Here is a 19,771-nt window from a genome sequence, read left to right on the forward strand (position 1 = left end):
ACAATAGCCATTATCGCCGGATTACAATGCTAACATTTTTATCTGCTTTAATATTCATATTTTATTGCACTAAATTCCTCTACTCCCTCGAGATTCGCATTTAACCACTAACTGGAAACATGAATTTCCTCACGCGGCCAGAGACATGGAGTTAAAATGACTCCTTTATTATTTTCTTTTATGTCTTTTGTAAACAGCACTAGAAATTATTTTAATAGCACTGTGCATTCTTGATATCATGTAGTTAACAAAAATATTAATATTAAAAATGTTAAATGTTATAAATTTAAATGTTGAAAAGAGGCTATAAGAAAAACCTAAACAATCTTTTAATGAATATTTACTTCGTTTAGATATTACGGAATGACACTAATGCTAATAACTGTTTGAATTTAACAAACAAAAATGAAGAATACAATATTTCAAAATATTATTTTAAGAATGTATAATATATATTTGCATTATTCAAATGAAAAGCAGTTTCAGAGCCTTAGAATCAACGACTCCATAAATAACAACCAAAACTTTGAAAAAGAATAACTCGGTTATACGCACTTGTTCATTCTTAGACGTTTGTCAACATACTGCTGAAAGAACAACTTGAAGGTACTGAGGAGATGATTGTATTCAAGGACAAAATAACACGTGACAATCAGAGCTAATGAACAGCGCGGAGTCATTTCGACTCCCGCCTCCAGTTACTTGCTAATTCCATCAAATTGCAGGTTTTCCTTAGATTCATGGACTAAGTTTTACTTAAATAATGATTTCAAAATATAGTATTTGTTTAAAATTTAATTTCTTAATTGGAAAAGATTTAGCAAGATCAAAGATCCTGTAAAATCTGTAATAGTTCTTTACATCAAGTTAAAAGATCTTGGGCAAACGGAATTTACTATCATCCAGTTAAATAGCAACTATTTAACATGCAATATTTAAATTACTGGAGCAAATATCATTATATTAATTGATATCAATATTTATAAGCTAAATAGCTGATTAAAAATTTAATAAAGAACGAATCATTGAAATGTTTCTATCAATTAAAGTTGCCATGAAAATGCTAGAGAAAATCTCGTTACTTCAGGTAATTACAAAAGTTCTTTACTTTGATTTAGATTCTCTTTAGTACTTGGACTTATAAACGCAGATGTAACAAATATATTATGAGGTTTTTTTTTCATAAGTGTACTCGATGACATTGTTTGGTATTTGGTTTGTAAATTCCTTAAGTTTCGATTGAAGAAAATCCTTTTTACATTGCCTTAGAGTCACAACAGCAGTTATTTGATTGAATTTTGGGATTTTCATTCAAATTTTAATTAAATTGAATCATATAAAATTTTGTAACATATAAAATTACTCCAATAAGCACATTTTCATCATTTAACTATGGTTATTATATGATGAATTATGGTTCGCCATTATTATATTTCGCCATCACTATTCGTTACCTATGGTTAACTTATGGTAGTGGTTTAAATATTAGAGAAGTATTTTTTATATATTTGCTGTAATTAAGAACTTTCTTGAAAATGATAATATAAAAATAAAATCATTTTTATATTATCAAATCATCAAAATGTGAAAACAGGATGGGCATTGCCGTATATTTTTATAGTTAGTCTCTTGACCCCTCAGTTGATTCAATACTGCCCTTTAATCATTTAAAAAAATAGCAGTATTTGAAGAAGATATGAAGGTTATAATCCGGAATTTAAACTACGCTAGATGAAATTGATAGAGCTCGGTTTAATATAATAGAATCATCGTGTATAAAAGAAATATATTTCACATTTTCCTTTAATAAAATATACCAGACAGCATAATGAAGTGATGTTCTCTAAAATATTTTATCTAAAGAAATGTAAGGAAATTTATTTGAAATTCTGAAAGGAGAAGGATTTATTTATTTATTTTTAGAAGCGATCAACTAATCTGAAAAATTCTTTTATGAATACAATTCACACAGGAATAAATTTAAAACTTTAACATCAGTTACGGTTTATACATAAAATAATTGAAGCCTGCTAAGTGACCGATTCATCATATCGCATTTTCTGCTAATAATTGGCCACGGTGGTCTGGAAGGATTCACGTTCGAGACACTATGGTTCTTCGGGTCTCGATCCTTAAACCTTCCAGAAAGAGCCTAGTGCGCGCTAAATCCATCGGAGCCGAATATCCTCCTTCTGGTGTGGTGTGGAAGATTGGAGCGGGGCGTGCCAGCTCAGGTTTCATCCTCGTCATCTGACCGCGGTTCAGAATTACGTGGTCCTTCCCAAAGTAGCCCTAATGTTGCTTTAAAACGGGACGATATTATAACTAAACTTAATTACTAATTATTATCCTATTCAAGCTTTTATTTCATTTAGTTCAAATGTTGTAATGTAATATTTTGCATTAAATGTTTTAATTTTCATAAGTTGAATACTAAATTAATAAAATTTAATTTTTTTAAAATTTTTATTATAACAAATAATTTTTATTGTAGCAAATTTTTTAACTTTAGATTTGCTTGCCAACAAAAATAACCTAATATCTTTATTATTTCCTTGACATCATAGATTTAAAAAAAATGTTCTTAATATTTTCATATTATTTTAAGTAATCAAAATTTTAAATAAAATTTACATTGGTTATAATACGTTAAAAGTTTCGCTTAGTCACTGAAATTTAGAACTTATTGAATTTGCTTAGTTATTGAATTAGTTGCTTAACAAAAATAACCAATAAAATGCACTTCCATTTTTTTCCGACTTATCTGCAGCAATTGTGTGAAATTCATCATAATAATCTACTACTTAAGACTGTCAAAACGAGAACCAAGTCCAGTTTCATTACAGTTCTGTCCGTCATTCCGAAAGTAGACGAATGCCATAACAGAGTGCTCGCTATCTAAGCATTCTTCTAACTGTTGGTTCTTGCTTCTGATGACCCGAAATAGTCTTCCTTTATGCCAACAAAAACAAAAAGGGCATCACTTCGGGGTCACAGAGAATGCTTGCACGCCTAGGGGATAGTTGGAGAGGGGAAAAAATGAACTTAGCGAAAAAGATGCCGAAGTAGTAAATATTTTTACTTTTTTTAATTAATTTTATCATGTTTCAGTTTGATAACAAGATGTCATAAAGGATTTAAATGTTTTATTGTAAATGCTCGAATATCCTTAATAAAAAATTGTTTTATATTTAAAAACTGAATATTAATTTTTTTTTAAAACGGGAAATGACTCGATTAAGTTTCCCTGTGTTTATATGATTAAAAAAATGATATTTACTAGCCTTTATTTTAAAAAAAATATTTCAATTTTTTAAGTATATAAATTTATACAATTTATTGCTTTTTAAAATAAAAAGTTTATGCCTTTGAATATTTATTATGCAATGAATGAACAGAATTATTATGCAATTCACCGTTGCTTAAAATTTCGGATATTTTGTTTGAAAATTCTAACGAGAGGTTATCTGATTTTGCTATTTTAAATAGCAGCTAGTAAAACTTAATAATAAAACTACAGTCAAACCTCAATACTCTTGATCGCGCTGATATTAGATTATAAACTTCGCTATTCTTTGTCTTAACTATATAATGGAAATTTTAATAACTGACTTTATATGCTTGTTGACTTTTCAGTTATTTCAATTGATTATTATTTATTGGTTGTTGTAAGATTTTCAATGACATGTTGACAAAAAAAAAACTTTATAATCAAACATTCATTTTATTTGCAAATGAAAAATTTGTTAAAGGTACTTTTGAGTTTTTTATATGCCTGTTCTCATAAACCTAAGCAACATAAAATTATTTAAATAATATCTTAGTTTCGCGTGTGTGACAGAAATTTTTACTAAATGATTCTTATTTTATCAGTTTCATATAATTATTTTTTTTAAATTTTATATATATTTTTCTCTATTTTATAAGATATCTATACATTGATTAATTTATTTTCGAGGTACAAACATCGATTCGCAAAGAAGAAAGTAGCTTTCACTGTAATAATTTATAAAAACTTTTGGATATTTCAAATTAAACACGAATCTCTCACGCAATATATAATCTTCCATACTCAACGATACAACTTCAGATAAGAGTTATGTTTGGATAAGGTTCGTGCTATAAAACAAATATACATTGAAATATGATACTATGGATCATACAAGAATAAACTTTTGGTAACGTCTTGTGGTGAAATAATTTTTCTGAAATATGATATTGCTTGTTTTATGTTTTATGCTGCTTTCAATATATGCAGTTGATTGTAACAAAAATTCAGGACTTTTTTTTTATGGAGAAAAAAATGTCTACCGTAAGCAACATTATTTTAGCTCAAATCTCAGATTTTGACTTGATATTAAAGTACTTTAAATTAATTATTTTAATTGATTTTATATTATATTTAAAGAAATGTCAATGATTTTTGATTTAACTGTTTTTCAGAGGGAATACAAACTATTAAGGTGTGTCAAACTTCAATTTCCTCCTTATTTAATCTGTCTTTTTACTTTCATAAAACGAAATTCTGAGAGGAAAAGTTTTTGAAAGTGAAACTTGGTTTGTATTTCACGCCAAAATATTGATTTTTTTGGCAAGTTCAAGCAGTTTCTTAATTCTCGCAAAGTGAATAGTTACATAGGATCAAATATCACAAAGATGCAATTTAAAAAGAACAACAAGTTCCCAGAAATGTCCGATAATATGTAGAATTATGTTATGAAATCCCTTGATATTTCCTCCTTCTGTTAAAAATTACCATACTGGCAAAACACATCGAATGAAGTTCGTTAATGAAATTTATTTGCTGAGAGAACTTAATATGATAACAAAATGTCCGATAATATGTAGACTAGAAATATGGTAACAAAAAATACTACTTATAATCGATAAATTTGACATTGAGAAGAATTTGACAATTATTTAATTTTGAGTATTAAATTATTCATCTTTTGTTCAGTATCTTTAAGACATTCGTTTTTAACAAACTTATAAAAGTTTTTCTTGAGATCTACAAAGACAAACATATCATTAAATATGACAAATTGAAGCTTGAATGTGTATAGTATTGGTCAAATCAGATATTAATTAATTTTTATCTATCCAAAATTATAACTTGCACAGTCTTATATATCGTTGAACATGGCTTTAATTATTCGGTTTTATATTATTATTCTTATATTTAAAAAAATATTACCTAAATTGATTCGGTGATAAAGGGAATACATACGTAACATATCATTTTAACTGGGCTGCTTTTCAGAGCAGATACAAATTCCTGGGCCTTTTTGATCAAAGGAATTACCATTGGCATATGCATAGAAAAGCTCTATCACCGAATCCTCATTTTAAAACTTGCTACTGATATTTGTAGTCAGAAACGCAACATATTGCAAACATTTATATTCTTACATACATTTTAAAAAAATAATTATTTGAAATTAGTATCTATGCAAATAATCTTTCACTTTTAATTACTATTTAAATTTTTCATTTTATTTAAAGTCACTCGCTATATGTATGGCCATTTTTAACAATGTCACAAGTATACGGACTTTTCTTGTCAAGAGGATTTTAAACATGAAGTTGATTTTTTTTTCATAGGAATGAATAAGAAAATATATTTATTTTTGCTTCAAGGATTAAATAATAATTTGAAATAAATTTATTATATAAAATTAATTTCCAAGTTTTCACTAGTCTAAACAAAGTTTAATTCTTCGTATCTTTTCCTCTTGTAATATCGTTTGATCTTTTAAATGATAATGTAGCCTTCTATCTCTTCTGGAATTCTGCCAAATCATATGTTGCTGAACATTCTAAAGTACTTCAAGCTTGAAATGTGCATGATATGCAAAACTTCAGAAACATTTTATATTTTTTTATTCGAAAAACAAAACAAAACAACGTGTTGCTTTAATTTACAATAAACATCAGAACAAGAAGTGTGATAACTTTTCCGAGTAACAGTTCGTTTCTGTCCATTAAAAGCGTTAAGTGTTGCAGTTTTTGAAAAGTGAAGGATTGACGAGAACGTTTTTCCCGTGTCTCAAAGTGGCGACAGCGTCTTATTATTTTTTTGACTGTCATTACATTGAGAAGACATTCTAAAGATGTTACAAAAATTTTCATAGATGATTTAAACATATTTACTATATTAAAGGTGAGCAGAAATATTAAGAACCTTCTTTTTATGGTGAGTAAATCATTTATGAGTACAAGAACCGTGAATTTAACAGAAATATTAAAAGTAAATTATGAATTTTAATCTCTTTCTTTCTGAATAGTTATTATATTGAAACTAATACCCATATATATAAAGTCAATAGAATATTATGTAATAAATAATTTCAAATCCTTTATTTATTTGCAATAAGTTAATGTGACATTTTGATAAATAAATCAAAGAGTGTGTGTGTGGGGGGGGGTGGGGGGGTGGGTGTGTGTGTGGGTGTGTGGGTGTGGGTGTGGGTGTGGGGGTGGGGGTGGGGGTGGGGGTGTGCGCGTGCGTGCGTCCGAATCATAATAAAAGAATTCTTAACTTTTCATATCCTATTACACAATTATATTCGACTTTTTCATCTCATTTCCAGTAATACTTGAAATGGGTGAAACTTTTCTTCAGGAACTGAGAATAAATAAATATTTTATTCATTGTGAAATAGAATGAATTAGTATTTTTAAGCTATGTGGTGACTTGAGCCACATAAATTTCACATCTAATACTGGAAACTCTAGGACGAGTCTCCCAATCCAATGAAGAATTCAGCCAGTCCGTAAAAAAAAGCAGTTCTATAGATAATTGGTAAATAACTGGTAATAATAATTTGAACAAAAATCTGGAAATATTACATTTAATTGCTTTTTGATATTTTTTATATGATGAATTCATATCGCCCAGTGTTATAAAATATGTGTGATTAAATAATTAAAAGGTAAAAGAACTGATTATTTGAATTTACAACAACAAAAATGTGCATTTGGCTTACTATATGTTTTATTTGAATTATGTTATATTATGGATATTAGTTGAAACAAAAATATAATACTATTCATTTTTTCCTCTTTCCAGTGATTCAAAAATGGAAGGTTTCTGCGCAGAGAAGGACTCAAGCCAAGAAGATCTACCTCAACATCTATGTTTAAGCAGTCTTAATCTACAGAAATAAAGACATATTACTGGACAATTATCGAACTGTTCTTTTAACTTCTTCAATGCAATCCTCGTGCATCGTCATAGATTTTGCATAAATTAGAGCACAGATAAGGAATAAATATTTGATTTGCCCCATATCAATACTGAACTTACAACCACCACCATTAATTACTTCTAGTATTGACTGTAAGAACAGAGATTTCAAAATGATGTTAACAAATTCTTCTGATTGCGACCACGACTTTCAACGGAACGAGTTGGCCAAGATAATAAGCAACTTGAGTTATGAATACGAAGCTAGCTATTTTAAGGAACTGGACAACAGTGATTACGTAAAATTCTTTGCTTACATCATAATCATTATTGGTGGTTTGATCGGAAATATAAGCGTCATCTTAACCGTTGCTTTAAATAGATCCATGCGAACTACTATTAATTACTATGTCGCTAATCTGGCAGTAGCGGATGCACTGATTTGCATTTTCTGCATGGGAACGCACAGTTTCGGGACATTAACGCGCTCCTTTGCTCTTGGAGCCTTCATGTGTAAGTTCAGCACATTCATGCAAAGTAAGTAATCCTTTCCTGTGTTTACTTATATTATTCAGCGAAAATAGAAATTAAAGAAATTAATAACTAATTAAATGAATTTAACAATTTTTAAATTAAGATTACAATTAAAATTCAATCTATTCAACAAACATTTGAATTAAGAATATCTGAGTCTAAAAGAACAAGAAAAAGAATGACAATAGAATGACACTACACAAAGTAATAAAAACTTTTTATTATTTAATTATTTTGTTAAATTACATAATTAATTACTTAATGGTAAGTAATATAATAAATGGTGGGATAAGTATTATAAATTATAAGATGTGTTTGCAATAATTTTAATAAATAAGTATTTGAATTAAATAAACATTTTAAATAAAGGAACTGTACAATTAAACTTCAAATTAAAGAAGCCGCCATATAACAACGTGCATAAGTACTAATTACTATACAACACTATAAAATCTTAAGTAGTATACGGTATAAATACAAAATATTTATCTTTTACAATTCTTAATTTTGACTTCAAGGTAGCAGCAGCAAATTCGAATTATTGATGATATTTCTTCATTGTACTAATGAAAAAATTTAGAGTTCATTGAAAATTTCAAATAAAAAATTGAATTATTTAAATTTCTTTGTATCATTTAGAAATTTTGTAAAACCGAAAAAAACTGTTCCTAATAAAGTAATTTGTGCTTGATTCGATAATAAATAAGACATTTTTTAAAAAAATGTCATTTTATTTTTAGGCATAAAATATTATAAGTAAAAAAAAAAAATGAAATTGTGTAGATTTTTTTTGGTCGAGCAGAACTATGTCACCTTTAGTGTTTATTATTCATTTGGATAATGCACATTGAACGATTTCAAAATATGATTTCTATTTAAGAACTTACATAATTTCTCTTCAATTCACTTATGCTTAAAATTGAGGACCGAATTAATATAACATAAACCCCATAATTCTATTCGTTTAGTACTGATATTTAGACATATGATATTTATTTTCTGTCTTTTAATTTGAAAAGAGGCATTTCATAATACTAATTGCATTTTTTTTGCTATACTTGAAATTAAATTTGCCAAATAAAGGCAAGTTTATTTTAATAATATATATATAATATTTTTTTCTGCATGAGGAAATATATTGATAGTATTCCATTATATGATTTTATTCACAACTTAAATATCATTCCGATCAAATATCATTTTGCAATGTCCGATGCTTTCATTCAACTTATAAAGAAATAATATAAATAAATTTGGACTTAGATTCGGGTCTTATGCGGTAACAATCATATACATAACTATTATGCATTGACAAAAGATAAATATATTGACACTTTTAAACATGTAACATCAATAAAATCAAAACATTTCGTACTTCTAAATAAAAATACAGCTCTTCAGCATGTATCAAGAAGTCTTTAAGAACATAGCACACGTTTTCAACATTGACAAAGTTTCCGGCTTTCTCAGAACTCACGTACAAGATTTTTTCAAGACATTCTTTTTTGGTCATCTCAATCAATCTCTCCTGACCGCTGATGCCAAAACTATTGCATTAATAGTCAATCACTTTTATTCTTTTACAAGGAATTTCCGTCGAAATTAACGGAACTGTTTCGTTAGGAGTAGCTAATAGAATGCTGCTTTTGACGTCAACTCAAACTGTTATCGGTTATCAATCGTTGTTATTCATAAAGAAAGAATTTATTCCGAAACTAGAATTATTCAGTTGAATTACCAAATGTTCCCCGATGTAAATGGATAATGGTAATCTATGGTCAGTTAATATATTGTGCTTGATGAAAGAGATGGCATAATATTTCAACTTGACAGAAGTTGATATAGAACAATCAATATCTTTGATTTTCTGATTATCTGAAACGAATTGAATATAAATTCATTCCAGTATTTTTTTTATCTTTATAAGTGATTAGTTTCATTTTCCTTGTATTAAAAAAGGAATGAATTAACTTTAACAGATTAGATAAAATATTTTTAAAGAAATATTTAGATTTTACTCATTTCGAAGGTGTTAAAAGTGTTAAGTGTTTTTAAAATGTTAATAAGGTTAGACTTAAATCTCTTCATCTTTTGGTTGTATATTTCTTAGAACTAATTATTTAAAATATTTATAATGTGATGCCATGAAAATACAGCCGAGTGAATAGGCTAAATTTTTCTTTTAAATTTGTTTATTTATAACATCACAGTCGGACAAAACTCACAGCATAAAAAACATTCACAACATATTGACAATAGGAAATTCATGCATTACAATATGTTTCCTATTGTCTATATGTATTCCCACGACCATTCTCTTATTCCACAAGATAGAACACCATCACAGGGCATCAATGCCTTTTACTTTCAACACCACATAATACAACACAACATCACACACCACAACACCCCGCTGACTTCAGCCGAAAGAAAATATCCGTCTGCCAAACGTACTACCGGTGTGATCCCATCACATTCTTTATCTACATCAATACGGTGCTGCCATCTATCTTCTGGCAATTTTCCGGCCAAATTTTTTACAATAAACCAAAAAATATGCTCTATTAACAGCAACTATGAATTATCTGATTTACAATATAAGTTAATTATTTGAAGAACTTCTTTAAATTTTATAATATTGCTATTCTTTAGAATAATACTTAGGAGGAAGGAGTACATTCTTAAGAGTTCCTTTATCCTCAAACTCTATTTTTTTTCAGTGAACTATGAAATAATTGAAAAACAGATAATGATGGTTTATTTTAAACTATAATTTTATTGGTGCAATATAAATTCGCATATATATTTGTACACTATAAAAAACAAATACTGGATTAGATTATTTTTATTCTCCTAATTTTATTGCATTTTAACATTCTCCTCAATAGAACATTAGAAGTTGAAGATCGCCTGACTGATTTTCTGAAGTGCATTATGTTATTTTTGTGTTGCTACCACATAGGCTTCTTAAGACAAATTTCTTCCATTTTTTTTTTCATTTTATCGGTTTTTATGACCTTAATTTGAAACATAATCCTAAAATTTAAGCATTTCACATTTATATAAATGAGTTGTTTCCTCTTACATAAAAGCTTTCTGTAAATACCTATACATTTCTTTCAGTTACATACTAAATACGGTTTTTTAACTTGATGAAATTGATACATACATTTATATAATACGCTAAAAGTTAATCCATTAAATCACTTGTGATAAATGATCTGTTCTATGAAAGATTGAATTATTCAGCAGAAGTTCCCCGAATAATCCCTGGCATTAGATTATATCCGAATCGACGGAGATTAAAGTCATGATTTCGACCTTAACAGCCAGGATCATATTTAATTGCAGATAGATATTATACAGTAATAGTTATGTTCCCATATTAAGTAGTGTACTGATATTCTTCTAATTGTTATACTAATACCTGGAATAAAATTGTTTTTTAGAGAGCACTTATAACATTATACAGTTTTCCGCTGTAGTGCTTTCCGTTGATTTTCGATCGTACTCTCTTGTGTCTTTGGTGTTTGAGCATCTGATCTGAAAACATTCTGATCTTTAAGAATGGAATACATGAGCTCATTTAATTCTTCTTCTCTATTAATTCTTTTTAAACCATTAAATATTTCTCTCTCGTATATTAAATATTTTCTAAAATTCAAGAATAAAAAATAGTTTTAATTTGAAAATCAGTCCATTTAATATTCAAGGATTTCCTTTTATAGTGGCTTTTAAGAGAAGTAAAAACACGGGCGATTGTTTCTTTTTATTGCTAACTCAAAATAAAAAGAATAAAAAGAATATATGTTCGTTTTATTCGGATGATTTTCACAGTATATGACAAAATTTATTTGAATGTTATTGATAATTTTTTTCAAAATTAATCAAAGTGTGTTTAAAAAAATTCTAGATGATGTCTGTTAAAGCGCTGAAACTTCAACAACCTTTTTCAAATTTTATATTAATGAATGGCTACCTTTATTCCTATTTATCTTATGAAGATGATAATTGTCTCCTGGGAAAGAGAAAAGAAAAATCCTGTTGTTACAAGAGATGCATAAAATACTAAGAATATAATTTTCTCTATAAATAACCAACTTTATATAATTAATCGCATCTATCAAATCAAAATATCTTTATAGCACTATTCCCAAAATTGCATTTCATTTAACAGCCTCATAAAGTGGAAACTCTCTACACTTTCTCTGTAGAATGAAAACACACTAATCAGGAAATATATATATCTAGAAATACAATTCCAGAATCCTCTTACGTCGACTTAAGTGATATACACTTTTATTATATTTGGCCCAATCTACTAAAGCCAAAATTGATTACTATGTTTATTCAGTGTTGATTTTTATACAACAAAATGTAGCGTCACTTATACTATATGACATTGCTTTTTTATGATGTACTTATATAATTTTATTACGTGACAATATTTATAATATCGGTAGAAGAAAATAGATTCCTGTGTTATAAACAAACACTTAAAATGAATCTTATAGCTCGATTTGTTCATAAAATGTAATGGCAAAATAAATAAAAAAGGCTAAATGGATTTAACACAAATATGATTGAATGTTTTATTAATGGATATTGTAATCAATTATTATTATATAAGTTATATCAAGTATCTTTTAAATAACTTTCAGTCATACCCAAGGATTTTCACAAAACTGATTCAAATGCTATTGAAACTTTTGTTACTTTTTTTCGGTAAATAATATTGTTTTTATTTTTAAGTAACTTAAAAATGCTAGTTTATTTTTTAAATAAAACAACTGGCTCGTTTTTTTAATCAGAAATAATAATCTTAGCAGAATTCAAGTGAGAGTAATAAACAATTTTAATTAGGAACAATCTAGTTAATTTAGGAATTATGTTGTAATTAATTGTTGCTTAACTATTATTAACTATTCATATCTGTTATTAGTTGATCGCTTCATTATAAAACAAAATATTTTTAAGGAAAAAATTTCTTCCTTGTAACCATAATGCCCATTTTAAAATTAGTATTATATGTGCCTTTTAGTTCATTATTATATGTGCCTTTTAGTTCATTAAAATCATTATTTATTTTTTTCTAAACTAAAGAGAAACATAATTATTCGGATTTCAACTGTAGTTTGTCTTATATGTAAAAAAAATTTCGAATTATATAAAGATTTTTTTTGTTAAGGCTTTTCCTATTTTTTTTCTTAGTTTATTATTATTATTATTATTATTGAAGCAATACAGGCGTTAAAAAATGTTTTATATCAATTGGTATCTATATAACATCAGATAATATTCTGTTTATCTATAAATCGCTAAAAAAACTTTGAGTTAATATTTTTATTAACTTTCATCTAACAAATTTTCATCTTTGAGAAAGAGGGTACACATCTTTCCGCTTTTGTTAAAGTTCTCAATCAGTTTCATTAGGTAATTAATTAAATTTAAGACGGGAAATTATTTTATAAAAAATTACGATGTTAAATTATATATGATGTATTTGGAAATATTTAATATTTTGATTTATCATTTGAATTATGTAGACCATTTCTTCAGATATTATTGCATCAGTCTTTTGATGATTGCATATAAAAATGATGAGAAGATGGTGATAAAAAAAGTAAGCCATTAAAGCCATCCTTATGTTTTTCGTTTATCTATTTGAATAAAATGTACATTCCCTTATTTCATACTTTTTGTAATATTTTTAAATAGCTCCAGTGCGCTAGAAGAAATTTTTCTTCAGTTATGTTTTTCTTCTTCTAACGTATCTCTTTATTTCTAAAAATAATTAATTTTTTTACGGAAACATTTGATTTAATAAAAAAATGTCAAAACTCTTTTTATTAGTTGACTAAATTTCAAAGTACTTTTACTGAGTTTTAAAGAACCACCGGGAATTTTATTATGGTTTGTTGTTCCATCTGAATAATTCAACATGATAAAATTTTACTTCCCGTAATGAATGACGTAGCTTTTCAGTTAGTTTAAAAATGTGGTGAATTATACATATAAAGATGGTCGAGATTGATTACATGCGATTAATTACTGTTATAATGCCATGATACCATTTTAGTAGATATCTAAATCCAATCTTAAAAATTCATTGATACTTTGTGTATATAGGGGGACCAATCTTACTCTTACGTCACCATTAAGAAATTAGCAATTATGGCATCATTAGCAATCATGTCATTAGCCAAGATGACGTAATTGCTCATTAACATTTACGTCAATAATGTCAATGTTTTAAATTGCGCCATTATTTCAGGGGATATTTACTTTGAAATGGTAATAATAATAACTACAAATATTAATTAATTTTTTCCAAACAGTTAGTTTAATTAAATCATTTATAACAACAATTTAACTTTCTCCTACTGTTAGGAGAAAAGTTTCAGTTTTATGGAGCATCGCAGTGTTAAACAATTCAGAACATCTTCTTTACTACATCTCAATAGAACTCTAAAAAATTACAAATATGTGCCTATGATAAAGAGATTGTTACTGAATTTAAGCAAACAATAAATATGGTAATATTCCTGTTTTGCATTATTTTCTAAGCTATATTGCAGCTCTCCTGTGGAAGATAAAAGAGATTAGTGGCGATATACCCTTTTCGTGTTAAAATATATATCGTGGAATTTTTTAGAACATTAATATAGTATTAGATAGATTTCTATAGGAAGATCTCCTATTGCAATGATTCTCATAACAAGACTTCGGAAAAATTTCTGTTCTTCGCCTATCATGGTCGCCGCTCAAACCACGCATGAGAACTCAAAACCACTCTTTCTCTCTCTCTCTCTCTCTCTCTCTCTCTCTCTCTATATATATATATATATATATATATATATATATATATATATATATATATATATATATATATATATATATATATATATATATATATATATATATAATGCTCATGTTATCATAAGAACAGGATAACTAATTTATTTGGATTTTAGTTGGTTTCTAATATGTTCTTATAAATGTAAAATTTTCGGATGAGTTATGAAATGGCCCATCTAGCTCAAAGGGGGTGGAAATGGGGGAGGTTAAAACTTTCATTTCTCTATAAACTTCTTAATATTGAAGATAGAAAAATAAATCCGTATAGCCAAATTAGCGCCTCATTAAGACAAACAACTTTTGCATTTAAAGTTTTTTTGATAACTATAATATCTTAGAGGTTGAAATGTGATTTTTAAACTCTAATTTTCGCGGTTTCTAACATCGACAATTTATGTTGCCAGATAGCAACTAGGATGTAAAGGAATCTACTTTTTTCTTCCATATTGCCAAGAAATTTTCTTTTTACTCTTAATAACAATGAACTATTACCCATAATTTTTACCATTCATAGTTTCTATATATTAATGACGCTGTCTAAATAGGTATTGAATGAATATCAAGTGTAAATGGTTGCTATTATTCCTAAATAGAAACAGGTTTATTGATTTAGAAAAATAGTTCCCAGATTGAACATATAAGCTAGATTGCCATATTAATTATTTATCATTTATTGGCAATGATAATTATTATTTTCATTAAATTTTAAATTGTTTGAAATTATTTTTAAAAACTAAACAAATATTTTCAAAAAAGTATATATTTTGTTTATTAATAAATAAAATTTCTATAAAAGCTATAGTATTTCTAATAAATGCTATACCTCATAGGAAGATTGGTTTAGTTTAGTTATATTAACGCCCCGTTTGAAGCAACACTAGGGCTATTTTGGGACGGACCTCGTAATTTTGAACTGCGGTCAGATGACGAGGACGACACCTGAGCTGGCACCCCCTCTCCACACCACATCACACCAGCGGGAGGACGTTTGGTCAGGACGAATTTAACGTGCAACAGGACCCCCTTACACGACGGTTCTTCAGTGGAGTCGGGTCTCGAATCTGAAACCCTCCAGTTCCGAAACCGAGAGCTTACTACCAAAATTTTTCTATTTCATAAAATTTCAATATAGAATTTTTAATGTATTAATTTGTTTCTTTTAAACCTTGTCATTGATTACTTACACAAAAATTTTGAAATAGTAAAAAAAAAAAAAAAAAAAAAAATACTTGTATAAGTTGTTTTTAAGCTATGTATATCCAAAAGTCAACCAAAGCAAAAAAAAAAAAAAAAAAAAAAAAAAAATTAAGATAAAATAAGTTATACAGTTCTTTTTAACCATAAATTATAACAAAATTTGTACTCAGAAAAAAAAAATCTCTCTGAATCTGAAATACAAAAAATTCTAAGGAAGTATTTCCTTCAAAGTTTTCTTTGCAAAGCAACAACCAGTTTCTTTTTTTTTTGTAATGTAGTATGAAAGAAAGGTTGAATGCAAGAATATGACAAAGCCTTTAGCTTTCCTCCCTTGCCTCTTAACTTTTATGCCAGCAAGTACACCTGAAACAAACAAAAATCTGTAACCCCCTGCATTTATCTATTGGCTCATATGCCTCTAGTCACGTAGCCACTCTGCCATTCTACATCAGGCATCACATTCCCCCAGGAAATAAATACGCTTGGGCAAAGTAACTCTTCGCGCAAAATCCCCTCTCGTTCCAAACTGAGGCCTTTCTGGAATAAAATGATCCCAACACATTGATCTGGATGATCCCACCTAAGTATGGAATAAATGGTTGGGAAAAACAATTCTCAGCGTACTGGAACCTTAACGGAAATGCTGCAATTTCCTCACTCTTGTGTATAAAGTCTTTTATGTATCATCTGTCTTGCTTTTGTGCGTATTTTTTTTATCGTAAACAGAGAAGAAAAACACAACCTTATAACATTCATTCTAGATTCAGTGGGAGATTTTTTTATATCTGATTTTTGATTGTGGCTATATAAAAATAAGAAATTACAAACCAAAACAAATGTTTCTTCAATTACTGCAGTAGTTACTTACTATTTTTATTGATTGTTAAAAACAAACAAAAAAAACAGTATCCACCACCTTTCACTGAGCTCCATTATATAATGAACAAAATGCGCGATAAATTAATTTTTTCCGCATAACTAACATTCTTCTATCCATCATTTATTTTCAAATAAAAATTTACTTTTACTTTAATCTCTGAATCGCACGATTTTTCAAGAAACTCTCCGCATTTAATCATTTTAATTTTAACTGTCTGATATCGATTTCACATAATTAAAATTCTTCTGTCCATCATTTAATTTAAGACATAAATGCACTTCTACTTTAACATCTGAATCGCTCAGAAATTTTATTTTAATCAAAACACCCGACATTTAACTATTTTAATTTTAACTATTTAACATCAATTTGATTATGTGAATATTATCACCAGAATTGACATTTTCAGTTGGATTTTTCAATAAAAATTTCCTGTTTGCAATACATAGAAATCTAGATCGTGATGCCAATACTTTTTTTTCTCGCATTTCAAAGAGAAATATCTCTTTAGATGCTGGTCAGGATTTTACAGTACAATTTCAAGATAGACTCTAAGAAGAAAATTTCAGTCTAATGGCTAAGAAAAAAAATCAGTGTGGCTCAAATGATGATTTGCCTGCTTATGTATTAGGGTTACAACAAATATATAGTAGAAATGCTACTAATCATAACAAAAATAGCAAAACCCGATTACTTTTGTATCAACAACAGAATCGTTAAAAATGAAAATGAGCAAATAACGGTTTCTAATATATAAACGTAAGAAACTTTTTTCTTTTTAATCAAGCCTGTGAATCGATACCAACCAACAGTAAACAGTATTTGAATTAATTTTATGCTTACTTTAATCAAAAATTTAAAGAGAAGTTTTGTATTTAAATGCTAGATTTCTGTATACATTGTTGAAAATTCTGTACTTTTTCTATTTAATATTTAATTTTATCCTAGATTTAATTAATTTTTATTTATCTTCCTTCAAATTTTTAAGATTGTTACATTTTTAATTTGCTATTGAATAAAGGATATTTTTTTCTTCTCCCACCAGTAACGTTTGGCTTTGTACTAAGATTTCATTTCACCAGTTTTTTTTTTTTTTTATCAAAGTAGTGGCATTTTAGATGATTAATTTTTATGAATTGCTTTAAAAGCCTAAAAAATTGTTAATCATTTAATGCAAAGCAATAGTAAAATTCATTTATTCTTTACTATGAGCTAGCAATATAATTTAAATAGAGAAAAATTGTTTAAAAGAGCTAAGAAATTTCACTCCTAGCTTCCACTCTAAAATTGTACTCATTTTGAAAGTGTGATTTTTTACCCATTGAAAATTATACCCATTTTGAAGGCTTTACTTCTAAAATTCTGTAATATCAATTTTCTATACCATAAAATCTTTATTTCCTTTCAATTGTTTTCATAAAATGTATTGATGTAATTTTTTTATCAGGATTCTTGGATAATAGCTTAAAAAAATATGACGTTCTCTCTATTTCGATATGTGATAAATCTCAATTCAATAGTGAGTAAAAAAAATGAAAAAAAATTATAATTAAGAAAATAATACAATGACACGGAAGTTAATAAACGTATCTTAATTAAAGCATTAAAAATACTTATATAATACTTAACTGAAGCATTTAATATGCTTCAATCTAAATGAACTGAAGCAAATTAAAAACATCTAAATAATTTATTAGTTTTGATTTTTTTACTTAATGAAATAATAAATAAAATTTGTTTTCCAAGATTTGATATCGGTTATCACCTTGCTGCTTCTATCAAAAGATTATTAATATACAACAATATTTTTTGAAAACATTGTTGCAATTTTTACTTTGATGACAGTTACTTTGTTGTACGAAGTGTGCTTTAAAGCATTATACTCAGAACCTTCTCTATCTCGATTTATCAAATGATATAGTTGTTTGGAAGGAGGCAAAAAATTCAATAGAAAAAATAATTTAGTAAATAAAAGTATTACCTCCAAAAGCTATCAGTAGGGGATAATTCAGGGTAGGTAACAAAAATACATTTAAAACTTCAAAATTCAAATTCAAACTGCACAGTGAACAGTAATTATGGTGAAATTTTCAAATATATGTTCAGTTTAATATTTGCTTCATGTATTATCAGTGTAAATTACTTATAAGGTTGTTTATAATCTAGAAATAACTCTAGGTGAGTGATTTTATTGTGTTACTTGAAACCTATGATCTCTCTATGTAAGGTCGTAAAATCGGAAACTAGAAAGAAATTTATATCCAAGATTGTGATGATTATTTCTCGTGAAATATTACCGATGTTACGTTTACAGGCTGTAATGTATTGCCCGTGTGAACTGTGATCACATTGATAGAGGACCAGTTGCCTGAATTACCTGATTAATGGACTTCGTTGTAATGTAATTAAATTCCTATTTCTACCCATTACAACTCCTGGGGAAAGTTAATTTGAGGAATAAGGTGGTATTGGATTGAAATATCTTTTATATACATATATCTATCTGAAATTTCATCTGCTTTCCGATTTATGAAACCTGGACCTTGTTTCTCACCTTCAGTGCTTTTGGAAACTATTTTCCCCCGCATTATCATTTCGATCTTGTCCATCTTATCTTCTGTACGAAATTTTGTGGCATTCTGGATAGATCAAAGTACACGTGACCCGGTGTAGATTGATCATAGAGCGATGTTAAATTTAATAAATTTTATGCAAATAAAGAAATACTTCAAAATAACATATTAGTATTAATATAAATATCAAAGGGTATTTATGAATATTTATTTATTCTATTAGAATTTGTAGCTCTAAGAAAAGTCTTCTTTAAAATTCTGAAATTAAACTTTACTGCATTACATTCGCATTTAAAACTTCTTTATACAATTAATCCTATATCATAGAAAAATAATAAATGTTCACACATTTTTTTGATTTTGAAACTTTTATAAAAATCCTTTTTTTATTGGTTTTAGATATTTAAGATCGCTTTCAAAGATTCAAAGGATTATACAACACAAAAAAGTATAAAGATTTAGTGATTAAAAATAAAATTCAATTTGTGCAGCGAATGAATTAGTAAAGAACTATTATACAAAATGGTCATTTTATATGTCGTC

General features: G+C 27.5%; 1 protein-coding gene across 4 annotated transcripts in view; it reads left to right on the top strand.

The window, feature by feature from the left end:
* LOC129976668 (QRFP-like peptide receptor) overlaps nucleotides 1–19,771 on the top strand; it is a 247,660-nt gene that overhangs the window by 56,134 nt on the left and 171,755 nt on the right. For all 4 annotated transcript variants that reach the window (XM_056090372.1, XM_056090390.1, XM_056090382.1 and 1 more), the window contains exon 2: nucleotides 7,070–7,723. In XM_056090372.1, coding sequence (XP_055946347.1) covers nucleotides 7,360–7,723 — 364 coding nt within the window. In that variant the 5' untranslated portion in view covers nucleotides 7,070–7,359. The remainder of the gene's footprint in view (nucleotides 1–7,069; nucleotides 7,724–19,771) is intronic.

The sequence above is a fragment of the Argiope bruennichi genome, chromosome 1 (genome assembly GCF_947563725.1).
Source record: "Argiope bruennichi chromosome 1, qqArgBrue1.1, whole genome shotgun sequence".
NCBI lineage: Eukaryota > Metazoa > Arthropoda > Arachnida > Araneae > Araneidae > Argiope > Argiope bruennichi.